Source organism: Alosa sapidissima, chromosome 17, assembly GCF_018492685.1.
Source record: "Alosa sapidissima isolate fAloSap1 chromosome 17, fAloSap1.pri, whole genome shotgun sequence".
Classification (NCBI taxonomy): Eukaryota; Metazoa; Chordata; class Actinopteri; order Clupeiformes; family Clupeidae; genus Alosa; species Alosa sapidissima.
In genome coordinates, this window is record NC_055973.1 from 1,007,712 (window position 1) to 1,027,420 (window position 19,709).

The 19,709-nt window shown below is 40.9% G+C and overlaps 1 protein-coding gene across 1 annotated transcript in view; it reads left to right on the forward strand.

The window, feature by feature from the left end:
• Positions 1-240: 240 nt before the first annotated feature.
• Positions 241-19,709, forward strand: part of prlh2 (prolactin releasing hormone 2) — a 33,938-nt gene continuing 14,469 nt past the window's right edge. The window contains exons 1-2 of the mRNA XM_042068094.1: positions 241-365; positions 478-670. Of these exons, the coding sequence (XP_041924028.1) occupies positions 505-670 (166 nt within the window). The 5' untranslated portion in view covers positions 241-365; positions 478-504. The remainder of the gene's footprint in view (positions 366-477; positions 671-19,709) is intronic.

Below are 19,709 nucleotides of genomic sequence, written 5' to 3' on the forward strand. Positions count from 1 at the left end.
CTAGATTGCAGTTGAAGAGTGTAAGTCTTGCGAAGCATTTCAGCTGCCTTCTTGTCATAGACTCAGAGATAAAGAGCATTCAGACGTGACACGGCACAGGGCATCTTTTCAGGCTTCGTTACTGAAAGTGTAGGCTATCGGAGGGAGTGGGGGTGGAGTAGCCGAACGATGAAACGGGGGTGGGTCATTAAGTAGTATGTCTACTGTCTGACGTTGTCTCAGTTTAGGCTTATGTGTGATGACTCGGAAAGTTAGCCCTCTATATATTTGTGATTGTGTAGGCTACATATAACATTTGTAGACAAGACCAAGTGGCCACCATAGCGATCTCGCCGCTGGAAGACCTCAGCTTCCAAAATCTTCAGGTAAGTTTACAAAGAATGCTACTGTCTAGTCTAGTTTACTTTTATTTCGCAATACTATTTCGTTGACCAATATATTTTACTTATATGATATCTCGTTTGCATTTATATGCAGTTACCTGACTATCACTTGAAGACTGCCATGTTATCTGCTGCTCTAGAGATCCCCCCCAGACGGGGTTCCATTCGGTACCGCCGGGGCATGATTGCTTTCGCCGTCTTGCTCTTTCTGTCAGTGACCGTTACATACGCGCACAGCACAACAGTAGAGCATGACCTCCACATCGTCCATAATGTGGACAACAGAAGTAAGTTAAAGGGTGAACATGAATAAGCTAATTTATTGTATGTTGTTAGTTTATTTTATGGATAGGCTACTGTACATTTGGGTTAGCTATCTAAATATTTGCTTTCAAAATGTGTTTCATAAGTCGGCTACACAACCCACGAGGTTGGCACATACTGTTGTGTTTCTCTTCCGCGCCAGCCTATGATAAAACGGTGTAGCATCAACGGAAAGATGCAGAGTAATTGTATAGCCTCCTCTTAAACAATTCTTATTTTTGAAATTCGTGATGATTAAAGTCTTATTGTGCCCTTGTGCCAACCAGCCTCACAGATTTGAAATGCCTAATTTACTAAAATAAAAACAAACCAAGGGGACACATATTTTAACATAGTTCAAACTAGAACCAGAAAACAACCATTCAACTGAACTTCTGTCAGGTCTTTAGGTTATATTTTGAGCATTGGTTTAAATCGGAATCTGAAAATATGAAACATAACTATTATTTAGTGTTAAACATTTTCATATACCTAATTGGCCTTGTTAGTGAAAATGTCAATTGATCAAGTTATCACAAGCTATAGTGTGTGAAAATTAGTAGCATTGAATGTTGAGATTGCATATAGCCACCAAATGAATACCCCTCACCTCTCCCTTTCCAAATACTGGTTATATCACAACCTTAGTTCTCAGACAGCAAGCAATTTCCATTACAGGACATGTCACCCATGACAGCATATTCTGTCAAGTGTCGAGATTAATTTAGATGTGTATGAATTGTATTTAGTCTATTTTTTCAAGTACAGTACATAAATATGGAAAGTATTGACCATTTGAATAAGAAACCCTGACTGGAAACATTTGAAATGTGCATTCAATTTTGTATAATGTGCATACAAATTTGATTCAGATGAGGGAGGTGGATTCACTGCCCTGACGACTTTACGTCAAAACTTTGAATTTAGACTGGAAGGTTGAATTACCTGTTCAAAACAAGTAACTTCATTGTCACTTTGAACCCTCATCACCCATCTAAGAAATGCCACTCCCTTGCCCTCTCTGGTGGTGGCCTAAATAACATATTTATATCTTCCATTTTAAAAATTGTTAGATACTATCTCAAACCTGTTAGGCTGAACTAGCAACCTCTATCAGTTGCCTTTTACAGCAGTGACTTTTTTGTTTTTTCTAATTTTGTCTTCTGGCCGTGCTGCCATTTAGATGGGAAAAACGCAAACGACGATACAGAATATGTCTGTGTTCTCAGCAATTAACATGGCGGCACATCATAATTTGTTGGTGATATATGTATATCTGGATCATTTTATTATTTGAACAACATATCGTGTGTAGTACCGTTGGAAAGCTCTGTTTTTCCTGTATCACGCTATGTGATCCATATATGGACACTTCCTTTGTATCAGCAACCAATCGCGAAAGTTCAAAGACGAGTCTAGGCTGAGAACGGAATCTCATTGGTTGTCTTTCAAGGCTGTTTTCTCAAAACGAGTTTCCTCTCCCACTCTGAGCAAGGAAACTCCACTTCAGAAGCACTTACATACACCAAACTTTCTAGACTTATGCCTAACTATATTTCGAAGATTTTTACAGAGGGGTTTGTTGATATATTATTCCTAGCCTGACTTACATGACATTTTATGCCTAAAAACATGGCAAAAATCGATTTTTTAGGGCTATTGACATCATATTCTTATTTACAGGATAACTAAAGTAGATATTCATAAATCCCTCTGTAAATTTTTCATCATGCGTGCATCGTGCGTGATTCATGCAGGAAACTGTCCAAACTTAACTGCAATTTACAGTTGCAGTGTTGAGACCACAAAGCTTTTCACATTCTGTGGCAGTGCTTGCTTGCCCTTCGATCCATCCCAGTTGGTGGTTTTGCTCCAGGCTTTATAGTGTTCCTCTGAGATGATGGACCTGAAGAGCAGGCATCCATATCTGCCCACTTGGCCGTAGCTCTGTTGGTGAATCTTAGCGTGGTCTTCGGGACCAACATCACGCAAGGTCATGTCTGGTCTCTCTGAGTTGTTGAAGCTCCCATTTGAGGTTGTTGACCTCTGCTTTCAACCGATCAATCTCGGCGTCTCTCTCGGCTACTCAAGCTTTCCCTGCTGCAAGCTGCGCTCTTCTGTCGGCCAGACGGCTTTCCAGATGTGGCACCCTAGCCTCATCATCGCACAGAGTCAGCTTTGTAACAGCTGCCTGTATTAGAGATAAGTAACAAGTCATGGGTTAGTTAAGCAAGGGTGCTGACCTTATGTAGAGGTACAGTAGGTTACTGTACAGCAACCTGTTATTCCGTTGTAGGCCTAGACTACACAATAACACTTAACGCCTTTTTTGTGACGACGGTTTTGACGTTTTGCTTTCGGTAAAGATGATGGCGGACGTTTAACTGCAGTCATCTGTAACACAGAAACATTACAAAATATTAGAGCCTGTAGATAATATATGAACAGATATTTTAATATACTGCAGTAATAGCGAAGTAACTTCTGATTCTCCAAATAACAACATTTAGGCTACTTAATGTAAAACTTACCGTTTTTTGCCCGCCCGCAGCTCCAGGAGATGAGTTCTCCTTGTGTGGGAAGAGAGTCTTTACCACTTTGGAAGAGGGTCCTCTTGCTTCTTTCCCTCCATAGAAACTTCTGGGGCCGTATTCACAAAGAATTTTAAGGCTAAAAGTAGCTCCTAAGTGGCGAATTTAGGAGCAACTCCTAACAATAATGGGCGTGTCACTCCTAACTTTAGGACTCCTAATTTTTTTCACTAAAAGTAATTCACGAAGCATTTTAGACCTAAAAGTAGCACCTAAGTCTGGGACAGTTTAAAAGAAGTCGAGAGGACTCCTAACTCACTAAGACCTATTCACAAACAGCTTTTTGTGGCATATCACGTCGCAATGTTTTGAAATGCGTAGGCCTAGGCTATGCGGCAACAGGAGCTTCCAATCGCGAGGGAACAATTTTGCATTGTAGGCATAAAAGGGATGCAATAACGCCACCAACAACAACCAAAACTACTCATTGTCAACATGTAAATTAAATGTAACGTTTCATTGTGAATCAAATTAAAATGTTCTCCTCTTTGCAAATGTAGGCATATGGTGACAGATTAATTTAATAATGTTGCAAAGATACTGCATCAATCTGTAGGCCTATGTTTCATTAGGCTACTAGGCTATTCGTTTTGCCTTACTCTTTATTCATTTAGGCTGGGCCTTTTTAATCAGTTATTCATCATCTTCCGTCCTTCGCACTTGTGTAGCGCACGCATTCTCAGACCTGTCACCTGCCACTCATCATCGTATAAGGGAGTTGTTTGGAATCATTCCCGTGTTACAATCATCAGCCGATCAAGGTGATCACTCCAGTCAAGCTCGTGCATGAGTAATGACGTCATCCATAGCAACGAAGACTCACTCTTAGTTTAGGAGTTGTCATTTTTCCTTACTAAGAGTAGGTCTGAAAGGCTTTGTGAATAACTTTTAAGAGAAAACTCCTAGCTAAAATCTTTTAGTGCGATTTAGGAGTACTCCTAGTGGTAAGATAAAATACTTTGTGAATATGGCCCCAGGTCTCCATCACAGTAGACAGGCTTGTAGATTCTATTTTGTAGATCAGGTGTACGCTACTGTAGCTACAGCAGAATAATTTTTACTGTGAGCTGAACATATATTTATATCACGAGTGGGGAGGAGCTGCGAAGGGGCGTAACAATCCACACCTACTGATCAAGATAAATAGCGGTGTTTCACTGCCATTGTTAGAGATAGCTGTGATCAACACGCAAGTCAGTGAGCTCATCAAGAGTCTGCGGAAGAAAGGCTGGACGACTCGGGCTATCGCCAAAGAGACGGTTCTAGAAAATCTGTTTAGGCAGTCCCATATATGGTAACGAGCTGTGTGCGCCTGGAAAGACGATCGAAGATATCTGAATAGCACAAATGTTCTTCCCAATCGTTTCCATAAAATAGGCTAAGTCAAAGACAGAAAACTAAGTCTTATAATGACATAATGGTATAGTCTGTTTTTCATTTAGGATGCGTGAGTGAGGGATAAGGCTTTCATGGTGGACCACACACTTTTTCTTGTGTCAGGAACTCTGCACATAGGCTGGACTAGTCCATAGCCTACTGTAGCTCCAGCGAAGACGGCTCTGGTCATCCCATCTTACCCTCCCCCCACTTCCTCTAGCCTACCATTCAGGCTATGAAGACCTGCAAGTTAAAAGGTAAAAGCTAAACTGCTGTGAAAGAAGGGGGCAGGACTCTCCTTTAGTCTGGCAATTTAGGCTACAGGATATAGGCCTACTTAAGTAAAGGATCTATAGAACGCCTATAATATAACAGAAAATAATAATAGAAAATGCTGCTTGGCCATGTTTGGTCCTTTCACTCTTGTTCGCTAACATAAGCAACATATTGTAACTTTAACCAATGGTTTAAGCTCACATTTAAACTGTAGGCTACACTAAAATGGCCGCCTATGTCCTATGTCTCCAATGGATAACATGGCAAAATTCTCTGAAGCACTTTCCTGACTTTATATTTCTCTATTTTTATAGGCTATCTCTATCGTAGTCTATAGATGTAATGGGCATGAATAAAAAAGGCAAAAAATTATTGGCGATTGGATTGACAATTCCTTCGCTGTTTTGTCGGTTTGTGCCAGATTTGTGCTCACATTTTTCTGTACGGAGCTCCAGGATCGGCCACTCCTTCACTGTTCTCTCGGTTTGTGCTCGCATGCATTTTTCCGACACTTGGCTGCAAGCCCCCCTCCCCCACCCCCTTCTTTCACAAGCAGTGCAGCTTTCTGAAGCTAATATAACAACAAATACCACCAATATTGTTGTGAGGCAATAAAAGTATCCAGGGTTTGCGCAAGTAGCCTAAATATATAAATAAATTAAAGGAACCATATGTAAGAAATGTATTTCAATTTATCATAAAATGGCCCTGAAATGTCACTAGACATTAAGAAATCATGTTAATTTCAAATACTCACTGACAACCATAGTCCGGCCAGGATATGGTCATTTAAAAAGTGAAGTTGCAGCCCTCAACTGATGTTGATGTTGTGTTTTGTCATGTCATGTTGTGTTTTGGTCTGATGCGCCACCCTCCACCTATCTACAAATCACAAAGTCAGTAGTGTTTCGGCATCCGGGTTAGCAATCTCGAGTCAGGGGGGAGGGGGAGGGGATAAACCAGTCTACAGTAATTTGAAAGTGATTGTAGTACCAGTTTTGCCCACAATCTTACATATGGTTCCTTTAAGGACATAAAATCTTAACCGTGAAAAAGCTTAACGTAGCTTAATGTCCCAAAATGGCGCTCATTATCAAGAAAGTTTAACGTGTCCCAAAAACAGCTATCAATTAATCACCAAACGTCTTATAAACAAGTCTTGCCAGGAGCAACACCTTGCAAAAAAAAGATAAAAATAGGCCTAGGCCTAATAATGGTTGGAATGGAAAGATGCAAGTTATGTTTTAAAAACAAATGTTCCCGTTACCCCGCAGAAGTTTCAAAGTAGCCTACACCCAGCCTAAGCCTACTTCAGAACACCTCATCGACTGTCTGTAGGCTACAACTTCGATTCAATAAAAAGATTTCTAAAGAAAAACGTCACATCATTACTCCTGCCTGGATTCAAACTCAGGACTGCCTGAAAGTTGCAGACCTGTTCTGGAAATACGTGCATTAACCCACTCGACCGTCAGACAACGCTAGCTGCATCGAGTATTGGGTAGGACTGTAGACTGGTTGCTGTGGCACAGCCTTGAGTGACTGAATTCGTTTTCCTTTGTCATATGAATGCTGCCATTTTGTTAACATTACTGTTAAGGAGATGCTGTAGGCAAAGGCTATATTTCAACCTTGTTAGTGTAGTAAAAAAAATCAGAACTATTCACAAGGTTTCTGGGCATCTTATGGTCTGTTAGCAAGCAAACTTCTCTTGACTGCCGACAAAGTAGCCTACTGCCAGCTGATGAAGCTCTCATTTTAAAACATTACTAAGAGACAGGCACTGTACAATCAAGAAATCCTGCCACTGAATCCAAAACTATGTTTGACATTATGTACAAAGCTTATACTGTAGGCTACAGTGGACTAGCATGTTGCAGGGGCTGCTAAAAACACCAACAAACAACACACTGAAAACTCGGCCAATCACAGCCCTTGCTGTCGAACGCTCCGTCCAGTTCGACCGCGGAAGGCCACAGTGGACTTATGCTGCCCCCAAGCGGCTGCAGTTGTACTTACATTTCATGTAGCTGCGTGAATCACGTTTTTCTTGAGTGAAGTTTCCATTTTTAACTAGTACCACTAGCAGGAACGTCGGTGTGGGAACAGCTCAATTTATAATCATTTAGTGTACAAATGTTGAATTCTATGTTCATTCATAGATAAATCAACTTAGCTAATTGCATTGCATACCTCTTCTTTTTTATTGTTGTCTCTGAGGTAAACCCATGATTTTAACTCTATGGGCACTATCTTAATGATCTGAAACGCAAAGCACAAGTTGCAATTTTACTGATGGGATAAATGACTGTTGCGCCCGATGCAAATCTAAAATGGGGTGGTCTGAAGTAGCTACATTACTCATGGGTGTGGTTTGGGCGTAGCGTGCAATAAACCAATTGGAGAGTCATCTCACATTCCCTTTAACAACAGGCGCGCTTGTTCCATAGCGGATTGCTATTATGATGGCGGATTTGCCAGGTACAGCCAGGAGCGGTTCACAGCTCTATAAGGACGGTCCAGTTGGGAACAGTTTGCTATTGATTTTTCTTCTTGACAAAATGTAATACAGAAATGTCACAAAGACATACTTTCCGATGTTTTGGGATCACTCTCACTGAATCACAAGGTTATGAATGGTGATATTTTGCAATGTAATCTAACATTACCTCACTATAGACGGTGCAGCTCTTCTGTCAGATAAGGTCTCCTCTCCCTTGCTGCTTCTGGGGCATTTGGGTTAAATGGCATCGGCATGCAGTTCAACATCACGTCTCCTTAAGTCCTCTAATATTTCCTAATTTATGTCATCAACACATCCATGATTCGTGGAAATGTGTACGCTAGATTTATCCTTATTTTTTCACATCTTAATGGACACCACAACGATTTCCGTCGTGTGGTAATATTTTTCCTTGTAATTATGTATGGTTTGCAGAAATGGGAACAACTGCGTCCATATAGATGAGAGGAGCAAAGTGTGCGTTGTGCAGCAGTTTGCACCCATTAACTGCATGACAGTAGGCTATTTACAGTATTTTCTGTAAAGTAGTGTTTGTACACGTTATCATCAACTTAGTGCATGCACAACTTTTGTTTGAGCAGGAGAGAGAATAACAATGCACGGACGCAGCAACTACAGAAATTGTAGCCAAGGCTACTTGCTGCTTTCTTTTACTATCTATGGTTGCTGATTATCAGGACATAATACGCTGATTTAAGCTAATTCACTAACTCAAGACTTCAAGGCCATTATGGATATAAAACATTTTTTGAAAACAAGGAAAGGATGGAGGGAACAAAACACAGCTTGGAGTTATTTCAGATGGGCAACAACAAGGTAGGCAAAATTGTGGTACTTGTCAAAACCTTAGCGCAGCTGGAATAATGCTTAGGCTGATGTTAAAGTGCACACAATGTTTAAAGCCATACAAGGTAAATTAGAACAAAACTAAAGGTAACTTTAGCCTTTATAGGGCTGTATAAAGTTGTCCAAATGAATAGGTCGTAATTAGGTGTTGTTGTTTTAAATATATTGCATGTAGATGTTGTACTATATAGGCTACTTTTTAGGTGACCAATGTACGAACAAAACCGGAAACGGACAAATATTATCAAGGCTTTGAATGTTTCCGTGTGTGCACATGGGTGTCTGTAGATCGGTGTGCATGGCATTCTTTCCTGCAGGCGCCCCTGTGCCCATGCATGCACCCTTAAAATAGCATCTGAATTTGCGCCACTGACTTTAGACCAGGATTTTCCTGGGGCCCATTGCACAAAACTACGATAAGGGTTTAAGCCGGGATATCTTGGTTATCCTGGCTCAATTTATCCGTGATCCAGTTGCACAACACCATATGTTATGGTATAAGTTACCATGGGGATTTATTCTGTGGAGCTAGCCTGATCCAGACCAGGCTAAGTTCCAGGATCTATTTAATCTCATCCCTTATCTCAGTCAGCAGTCACCACAAATGGAAGTTATTCCACTGCCCACTACACATTGTTATCACATATAACTAGACCCACTGTCATTATTTAAACGTTTGTGATCATTAATTCCACATTGAATGCCGCGCTGTTTTCGGAAGCTTTGGCCGAGAGTGCCAGCAATCTTGATCATTGTTGACGATTTTTGTAGAGCCACAGCGTATTTCTATGTTATAGCTATGGACACATACTATGGCTTGTTTGAAAGGTGAGACTTTAAGCTCTCAGTGGGTACAAACCGTTTATTTCTACATGCCTCTGTTCCTAAGATATCCCAAGCTAAACAGTGGCTAGTTTTCATCAAAATCCCTGTTTTATTTCTAGAAATAGAGATGTAGCGTCTTTGATGAATTATGAAGTGTTGCCTGTAAAGTTTCCGGGAAGTGACCTAGCGAGACCTGGCGAGACTGCCACCTAGTGATAAACCCACGAAAATGGCCTGGTTTTGACCTGACGTGCATGTGTCACTGATTCAACCCAAAGCAGCAACCATCAAAAGCAGAGTTTGAAGATTAAATGTCCAGATAAAATGTCCAGATTGTGCGTTTTTATGAGTTTTCGATCGTCATATATTTCATTTCCATTCATCAGAGTTGCCAGAGTGTCTAGTTTCGTAATTTAAAAAAAAAGCTAAAAATGTAATATTACGTTTTTGGCACTCAACGCATGGGAAGGAAAAACGTAATATTACGTTTTTGGCACTCAATGAGTTAATTTCATCATTTTGGATAAATTATGATTTTTAGATGATGTTGCAATCATTAGATAATTTACAGTTTCCCATAGACTATAAGGCTATATACAGTATAAAATGACGGAATATTAGGGCCACAGAGAAAAAAATCAAAATTCCTCTACCACTGCAGGACATATCTAACTGAAATTCACAGCATGCATCTCTACCACTGCAGGACATATTTAACTTAAATTTAAAGCACGCATATTAACTGATTTAACACATATTGGTCCCTCACCAAGTAAGAAGGGAAGATTGCTTTGCTTTATCACTGTGGCGGTGTTGCCTTTCTTTTTAATTATGTCTTTTACATGCTCACCATTCCCGACCTGTCGTGCGACAATGTGACGTCACGGGAGTGCCGTAACCATTTTGCGCGTGGTGGTCGCCACACTAGTTGCAATATTCTCTTAAACAGAGGTGTTGCTGTTGTGAAAAGGCTATCGCCTACCGTAGAAGAAGCAATGTAGACGCTCTAGTTGCCATGGTGAATCTGTGATCGGTGGCGGGGTCTATTTGAGGGAGCCGTAAGCGCACTTATCCAGGATGGGTTTCACCTGGCTTGATGAATCCGTGTCTGCTCATCCTGGCTTGGTCTTTGTGCAACCAATTAAGCCTGGATGCTCTTGTTTTGGATTCATTGAGCTCAGCTCAGTCACTTATCCTGGATGTCTTGATTCTACTTTTGTGCAACGGGCCCCTGGTCTGTGGCGGAATTGTTTTCTGAAACTGAAAAATATCAACAGGGAACGTTTGCGCCGGAGAACGCCTCCTTTTTTCATTGAACTGCCCCGTGGGCGCAATTGCATTCCCTAATTTACTGTCGTGCCTGTGGAGGGAAAATTCCAATATGCGCTGAATGCAAAATAGGAAAGACAAAAGCACCAGTATACAAAGTCAATTGCGCTTGAGTGCACAATAGGGCCCTATATTTATCTATGGTACAACATTGTCACTTAGATAGATAGATACTTTATTGATCCCCATGGGGAAATTCAAGGGTCTCAGTAGCATACAGACATCACACATAACATGCACTTACAGCAGAAATGGTAAACATAACTCCACTGTACAATAAAGACAGTAGAAGATAAGAAAGATAAGAAAACTAACACAACTAAATACTAAATACACTATATAAATTAAATTAAGAAAGTCCAATGTGCTTGAGGGTGATCAAGCATAAGATAAGCATAAGATGCTTGTAGTGACAGGACCGGGACTGGTAAGGTGCTAAAGGGAGTGAGTGTAATGGTGAAGGTGCAAAAGTAGTCCAACCATAGTCCTTTAGTTATGTGTGCATGGCAAGGTGCTCAAGAGAGTGAGTGTCATGGTGAAGGTGCAAAAAGTAGTCCAACATTAGTCCAACAGTGCAAGAGTAAGGTCTAGAGACCAGCATAAATAATATGGACAAATAGGAGAGTAAAGTATAATGTAGACAAGGTAAAATAAAAAAACTATTTCAGTGCATGAACAGGTTGAGGTAATAGGGTTATAGCCATTCATTCATTCAGTATTGTAGCAGAAGCCTGACCGCAGCCATTGATCATGTGTGCTAATATAGCATGAAAAACATTGTAGCAGTAAAACAGTAGTGAAAACATTAGGCTGTGTACATTAGTAAAACAATAGTAAAACAGTAGTAAAAAGTAGTAAAGCAGTAGTGGGCAGTCAGTACTCAAACATGGAGAGGGTGGAGAGGCAGACAGACTAAGCAGAGAAGTCTATCTCTCCTCTTCCCTTTAGTGAGGCATTGAACAGTTCAATGGCCCTAGGAACAAATGACTTCCTCAGCCTTTCAGTTGTGCATGGCAGTGAGCGAAGTCTCCAGCTGATCAAGCTCTTTTGCTTTTTGATAGTGCTGTAGAGTGGATGACATTCATTGTCCAAGATGTTGATCAGTTTGTTTAGGGTCCTTTTGTCAGATATTGAAGTGATGCACTCCAGTTCAGCTCCCACTACAGAGCCAGCCTTCCTTACCAGCCTGTCAAGTCGCCCAGCATCCTTCTTCTTTGTGCTTCCTCCCCAGCATACCACTGCATAGAGGAGGGCGCTGGCCACAACAGACTGGTAGAACACCCTAAATGCCCAAACATTGAACTACTTCCACAGATGTTTATGTGCTATTAACTATCCCTCTATCCTGCTCTTAGTTATTAGTGGGTTTGATCCAGCAAGCCCACTATTGTTCTTCTTAAGTTTTCTTATTTATTATTCCTTTTCACCCACTTTTTGGACGAACTACTGCTCCTAGACCGTTTGAGCTATCGAGGCAGTTCGAACTCCAAAAATTCAGGCCCGAACCGGTGTAACTTGCTTGTTACTTTCGTGTCGCTGGCCCTTGTCGTTTTCGCGGTATTCCCGTTTTTCGGCGTTTTTGGGCCCCATTGAAATGAATGGCGGAATGTTCAAGGATTCTAATTCCGATTGTGACATCACAGCTCTAATTGTTTAAGCTTGCACCTGGCAGAGCTCTAATGGGCTGGGCTGTCTGTGTATATGAAGGTGTGTGCATGTAACTTTTGACCCTTATGTCCGATTTTCATGAATGAGGTTCCGTTGGAATCCTTTAATGAAGCCCAGTTCAATGCCTTGCCAGCACCAAGTGTAAAGGTCATGTAAAAAAATATTTTTTTAAAGCCAAACCATATTCATATAGGTCATTTAATAAAAAAAAAAAAGTATTTTCCCAATCCATTCAACCCAGTTCAATGCCCAGCTAGCTCGATTCGAAGTTAGTTATGTATACAGTTGTATATATTACAACATAGAGATACACACATTCATTCAGATATTATGCACATCCACGCAACACGACTATTCAAGTTAAGTTACTCATCATTGCCCAGCAAGAAGTCCACAATCAATTCAATTGTCTTGCCACGATCTGTGGAGCTTACAGACAACGTTAAATAACTATAGGTTCTGTATGCTATTTAAAGCCGACCTAACGGTGAGTCCCTTCATGACGGTGTGTTGCAATGCATTCTGCATACTGTGCTGTGATGAGTAAAAATAAATCGCTACCAAGGCTCCAAATAGCAACACACTTAAACGTTCCACATACTCGACCCACCCGACCTGTAGCGCGACAATGTGACGTCATAGAAGCGCCGTAACCATTTAAACTCCCGCGTCGTGGTCACGACACTAGTTGCAATATTCTCCTGAACAGAGGTGTCGCTGTTGTGAAAAGATTAATGCTAACTACGTTACACAGCAGAAGAAGCTGCATTAAGAAACACTAGTAGCAGAGAATGTAAACGGGCTCTGCTATTAGCAAGCCTCTGTGATGGTACTTCAGACTTTGGATGCTACTATTCACAACTACCATCATCATTATCATGTAGTTTCCAAGGTGTGTGCACAAGTAGATAGATAGATAGATAGATAGATAGATAGATAGATAGATAGATACTTTAGTCATCCCAAGGGAAATTTTAATAATTTAAACAGTTTAGTTAGCTGGCTAGCTAGCTAGCAGCTGGCTGAGTTTGTGTAATTTCCTGAAGTGGAAAGAGATTTTGTTCAGGCCTTAATAGATATCCTTTGTTTGAAAATAAATCGTTTCTATTCTTTCCTCTTAATTCCATGTGTTGCAACTCTCACTGGTAACTTTTGTTAACTTATCCAGCAAGCTATTAAAAATTCACGACTGTAACAAAACACTGCAACTCTCGCTTGCCCTCGAACTAGTCCATCTTCCTGTTTCCGCCTTGTCGCGCTCGTCTGAAAAAAAATGAGTGGTGCGCTACCTCGCGCTACACGGCCAAAACCCTGGCGCGCCAGAGAGATCTACGTCATTTTGACGTCACATTGTCGCGCTACCGGTCGGGTGCGTCAGGTATGTAGAAGCCATTACACCGTAGCATAATGAGGGTATCTACATGTAAACCGAAGCATTGAGAATTGTGTAAGTCTCCAGGCAGTTTATTAAAAAGAAAAACAGTACCGTTCACGTCTCGTTCACATATACAGACGGGCGCAATATTGGGAAAACACAACTCTCTGGGATGTGGCGTAAATCTCGCGTGAAACCTTGTTGCCGGAACAGCAGGGAAGAGGCCATAGATATATATACTGACTAGATGTCGCCTTCGGCTTCTCTGCATGCGTCAACACCGCCGCCATCTTGTAGCGGGGATCTGAAGCTCTAAACTAGTTCTCCCTTATTGTCAGTGTTACCTATTTAGCGACGTTTGGCCATCCCCAGTGACAGAAAACCTTTTTAGCGATTAGCGACAAATTTGGGAACTTCTCACAATGATGGCAAACTCGGTTTCGTTGTTGTTGTAAGAAAATGACTTTTCTCATGGCTTTGTCATTTGTGAATTAAGCTACATCTCGTTTGCCCATAGCATTGGCCCATGATTAAAAAAGTAACGACTGGCGTATGAAGTAGCAGACCACGTTAAAGCACGGAAGTAAATGTTCTACAGACCTACAGCAACTTCTGGTAAGATTACAACTTATACGAGTAAACGAGACGAGAGGTATGTGGCCTCAACCAGTGCCTGTCTACGGAGAGCCTGTTTACTTTCATTGTATCGAACCTTCACTCATTGTTCCTCTAGGGGCCGCCGCTAGCTAGTGCAGAATGAATGGGAGTCTATGGGGCTAGACGGGTAAAATGTATCTTTATTATCGTCAAAAGCTTAGTTTTCTCTAGACTCGACCATAAATACATGCCTGTCAGTTGGAGCAACCTAAAAAACTAGATTATTGCTGGAGATTTTGACGATTTATGGTGATTTTATTTTCGTTAGATCTTTGCTCAGATTGACCAGAGCCATAAAGGTCGATACATAAATAGTTTATTATTATAATTAGGTTATTAATACTATTACTTTACTACTATTACTGTTACTGTTATTATGACCGCCGCGCAGCGAAGCGGCGGTCATATAGGTTTAGTCAGATTTTTTTTTTTTTTTTTTTTTTTTTTTTCTTTTTCGCATGCCCAAATTTCCGTCAATGATTCCCGGGACACTGAAAGACCGGGGTACACGAAACTTGGTGGACATGTAACCCCACATGGATAGCATGGAACCATCGTTTTTCGTTTTGATCTGTAGCCCCCCCGCTGAATTGGACCCCCCGAAAGGAGGGTAGGGCAGACACAGTTTCCTGTGAATATCTCGAAAACCGTAGGGTTTAGGAGGACCATTTTTTTTTGTATGTTGATCTCAAGGGGCCATGTCAACCCATTCCATAACCACTCATTTCATGTATAGCGCCACCTAGTTAAACACAAAAAAGTAAAAATGAGGTGTTGTAATTGAAGGTATCTGTGACCTAACATAGTCAAAACTGCACGAAATTGGAAGTGTAGGATCATTATGACACCCTCTGTATGCACGCCAAGTTTTGTGGAATTCCGTTCATGGGGGGCCACACAATAAATTAATTTATGTTACTATACACCAACTGACCTGTAGGTGGCCGGAGACAGTTTTCTGTGAATATCTCGAGAACCGTAGGGCCTAGGAGGTCCACCTTTTTTTTGTATGTTGGTCTTAAGGGGGCATGTCAACCCATCCCATTACCACTTATTTCATGTATAGCGCCACCTAGTTAAAAATTAAAAGCAAAAAATGTGGTGTTTTCATCTCAATATCTCTGGCTGACAAGGTCAAAACTGCACGAAATTAAAAGTGTAGGATCATTATGACACCCTCTGAATGCATGCCAAGTTTTGTGTACTTTCGTTCATGGGGGGCCTTACAATAAAATAATTTATGTGTACATTTAGTGACGTACACCAACAAGGATTCCCGGGACACTGAAAGACCGGGGTACACAAAACTTGGTGGGCATGTACCCCCACATGGATAGCATGGAACCGTCATTTTTCGTTTTCATCTGCAGCCCCCCTGCTGGACTGGACCCCCCGAAAGGAGGGTAGGGCAGACACAGTTCTCTGTGAATCTTTTATGGTATGTTGGTGTCAAGGGCCCACATCAACCTGGCTCATAATCACTCATTTGTGATTTGCCCCCCCCCCCCCCCCCCCGCCCCAGTAAAAAATGAAAATGCATTATTATTCTGCTTTAATCGCCCCTATCTTCAGTTAAGATGTTCAGAACTGCACCAAATTTTATGTGTATGATTGACCTGGCATTCTCTGGGGGTCTGGGGGTATGCCAAGTTTCGTAGAATTTCATCCATGGGGGGGGCTAAAAAAATTAGGTTATGTGTACATTTAGTGACTGTACACTCATTGGCCTGTAAATGGCGGTGCACACATATAAACATGCACACACACAGGCACCCACATACTATCGGTATTAGAACGGCCGATACATAATTACAAATTCAATAGGATCAAAAGAAAGCCAAAATATTCATCATCATCATCATGGCTGCATTTTCAGTATTGGCGATAAGTAGTCATTTGTCCACTAGATGGCGCATCGTTGCAGTGAGACGTAATTTTTTTGGAAGTTAAAAGTGGGTTGAAAAAATAATGGACACTTCCTACAAGGACTGTAATTTACCGCAGCGAACATCTAATAAGGACAGGACGATGTTCACATGAAGTGTAAGTGAGGATGAAGTGAGGATGTTTATCGGACATGCTTGGTTTTTACTGCAGGTACGTTAATCTTGTAATATCAATAAGGACCTAGGTAATGTTACCGTTAGCGTTGGTTGAGTGATGGAGGCCCATTTGATTGATTGCATTTGTAGAAAACTATAAATGCGGTTATACCAAGCAAATTGATAGCAGCACTGTTTGTATCTTTCGACTGTCATTTATTGCACGTGCTACAAAATCATTCTGTGCAATGGAAGATTTACCAACGTTACACCGGTCTGATACAGTTTTGCCTATACATGCGTGAGACTGAGACGCCTGTTTATTTTGTTTTAAGTGCGTGCAGGGTGTGAGAGGGGAATCGATGTGCTTTGATTCCAGCTTGGTAGTTGTAGTCTGTGAAATTAAAAAGCACGTGTGTGTGAAGTATCCAAACAATGACACCTTCATTTCATTATGGCTGCTTTAGCAACACACCTTAAGCTACTGTGTAGTGGGTCCCATTTAGAAGTGGCTACTTCATTCGCGCTTTCCTTGACTCATGGAACTGCGTGAATGTTATTACAACTTTTCGCCACGATATGGCAGTTTAAGTCCGCTTGATACTGTAAGTCGTAAGCCATTGGTTTCCAAAGGAGATTTTATTTGTGTCGCCAGCATAGCCTATTGACAATTTATGTTGTAAATAGGCCTACCTTATAATCCTACCTGTAGCTTAGGGAAGCTAACAGCTTTCTATTAGGATCTAGTTTGTTAGTTACAGTTTTGTCATAACTCCCTAATGCATTTTTGCATTTAGAATAGCCAGAGCGTGTATATCTCAATCTGAAAATTAAACAATATCGGGTGCCTATGGACTAGGCTGGGTGAACCCAGCCTGATCTGCCCGCTATTTATTTTTTGATTTCTTAAAAGATTGAGCTTGGTCTGATGAAAGCCAGACTAGCCATGGACCTCAGTTACACAATGCAAGGGAACATGAATCAGCCTATATTTGCACGAACAATAACGGACAAAAGCTCTTCAACTTTGGCCCGTTAAAATGTGTATGAACAGTCTAGCGACGCATTTCATCAAGGCCCATTTGGACATGTCAGTTATTTGCACCACTGGTTAGATGTAAAACAGCATTTCGTTTCAGACTACTGTTACTTAATTTGTGCATTAACAATAACGTTTCAGACTACTGTTACTTAATTTGTGCATTGACAATAAAGTATTACATGAACTAAAGATGACTAAAATCTTATGTAGAAGAAGAAACATTCACAAAAAATCCATCCATCCAAAAATGACCTTTGTTTTTGATAGCTGTTGAAAACGGCATGGAACTGACAGAGATGTTTTTGTTTATAAATACATAAAAAATAAATAAATAAATAAATAACATTATGCTGATACCTTTTGCTTTTCCCAAATACAATGTAGCCTACAGGTGTAAGTGACCTTTCATCAATCCAGTTGCAATGGATGAACTGTGATGACCTGCCCTACTTGTGATTGTTTAGAGATTTTAAAGGTTTTATAACAATGCTACATCTTCTTTGGCTATTCTACAATCTATTCACCTTTTCAGCACAAGTAGGCTACTTTCTGTGCAGCCGCACACACACACTCAGGCATGCCAAACAAGCATACACAAAAGTTTCAAGAGTGGGGGATGGAGTAAAAGATGGAGACAAATTGAAGTGTGATTTATTTTCGCGGAACGGATGTACAGGACTGAGCGGCGGTCATATTTTGTACCGCTATGCGGTACATCTAGTTATTATTATTATTATTATTATTATTCGGATGAGCCAATAATGTAAATCTGAGTCTGAAATGTTGGCTACAAACAGTCTGTAACTGCACTGCTGCTATTATAAATTGTTAACTTTCGGGAACTATTTGAGGCTTCCATTAGCCGCCATTGTTGAAAAAAAATGGAACATTAGCGTTAATGGAGTTGTCGCAACTCTACCAAAGATTGTTAAGGCGGAGCAAGATATTTCATCAGGAGCCACTTCCGGGAACCCGGATCGCACGAGGGGGGGGGTCAAAATCCCCCTTTATGCAGAGCAGAGGCAGCGACTGCTCCATTGAAGTCTATGGGCATAGCTCAGAATTTCACCACATATGCTAAGGTCTTGGTTCTATAGAGTTAGGAATGTGAATTTCGGGCACATTTTCATGATCCTCAAACCCTTCTGAACATTTCAGGTACATTTTTAGCATTTTTGAGCAATCCAGTCTGGAGAAAATCAACCTTATATCAGGTGTGCGCCGGTTATTTCTGCCGCTGCTGTTGGCCGGTTGCAACTTACGCTCGTCAATACGTCATCGACACGCCTCTTTATGCAGACAGGATTCGATCCCCATTTCGCGCCCATAGACATGAACTACGACGAAGTATCTTGCTCCGCCTTAACAATCTTTGACTCTACCTTTATATCAAAGATCCTTGATTACTAGCAAGATAGAGCAACGTAATTCGTTACTATGGGAGCAAAACGGGACAGTTCCGGTCTGCATAAGTGGGAGTGTCACCCTACGTCACTAAATAAACTTTCTCTCTTAATAAGCAATAACAACAGATAAACATAATTGTGTTCACAGTATTATTGTCCATAATCATGTATGATACCAATGAATCATTCTTAAGGACATGATATGAATAATTTAATTAGTCATGTGAACCGAGCTAGCTAGCTAGCTAACGCTAGCTTAAAATGCTATACAAGTGGATGGTAGTAGCTATGGCAATACAGCTATGCGCTAACAAGTGACTAGTAGTTGAAGGACTTCGCTTAAACTTAATATACTGTTGCAAATTCGCTTGAGTATAAACTATCCACTTTAACTAATGTCAGTAGTGTTATTCAGCTAGTTGTCATTTCAAAGAAATTACACTTCTCCGTTTAAAATGTTACCTTAGCTAAGAGGCTAGCTAGCATGATAACAACCGGACAGTAACTGGCAGCAGCATGGTCTAATATTAAGTTATTTTATTACAAATCCGAACACTAAAAAATTACACTATTAGGCTTGAAATGATCCCAAACACTTACAGATTATGACACAATTTTCCAAAAAACCCTCAACAAATCCAGAAAGACAAAATGACCAATTTATTGGTAAAATTCCACAAGTCTCCATTGACATTAGTGCAGCAAGGGCTTACTCTGGTCTGCATAAAGGGGGATTTCCCCCCCTCCCCCTTGCAATAATCGAACGCGGAAATTGTCGAACGTTTGCGCCTCTCGCTCCGCTTGAACCCTCTCTGCTTTATATGGCTCTGAGATTGACGTTAATGCATTATAGAGGAGTGGATCACCGCGGGAAGATGGCGATTCGATTGACGCATTCGTTCCAATGAACAGCAGTAGTCAAGGCGACATCTAGTCAGTTTATATATCTATGGGAAGAGGCAACAGGATAGCAGCACGAAAGATACACAGGATACACACGGAATTCGAACGAATTTGAATACATCGAAGAACGAACCCTTTTAGTTTGATGGACGTCCTTATCAG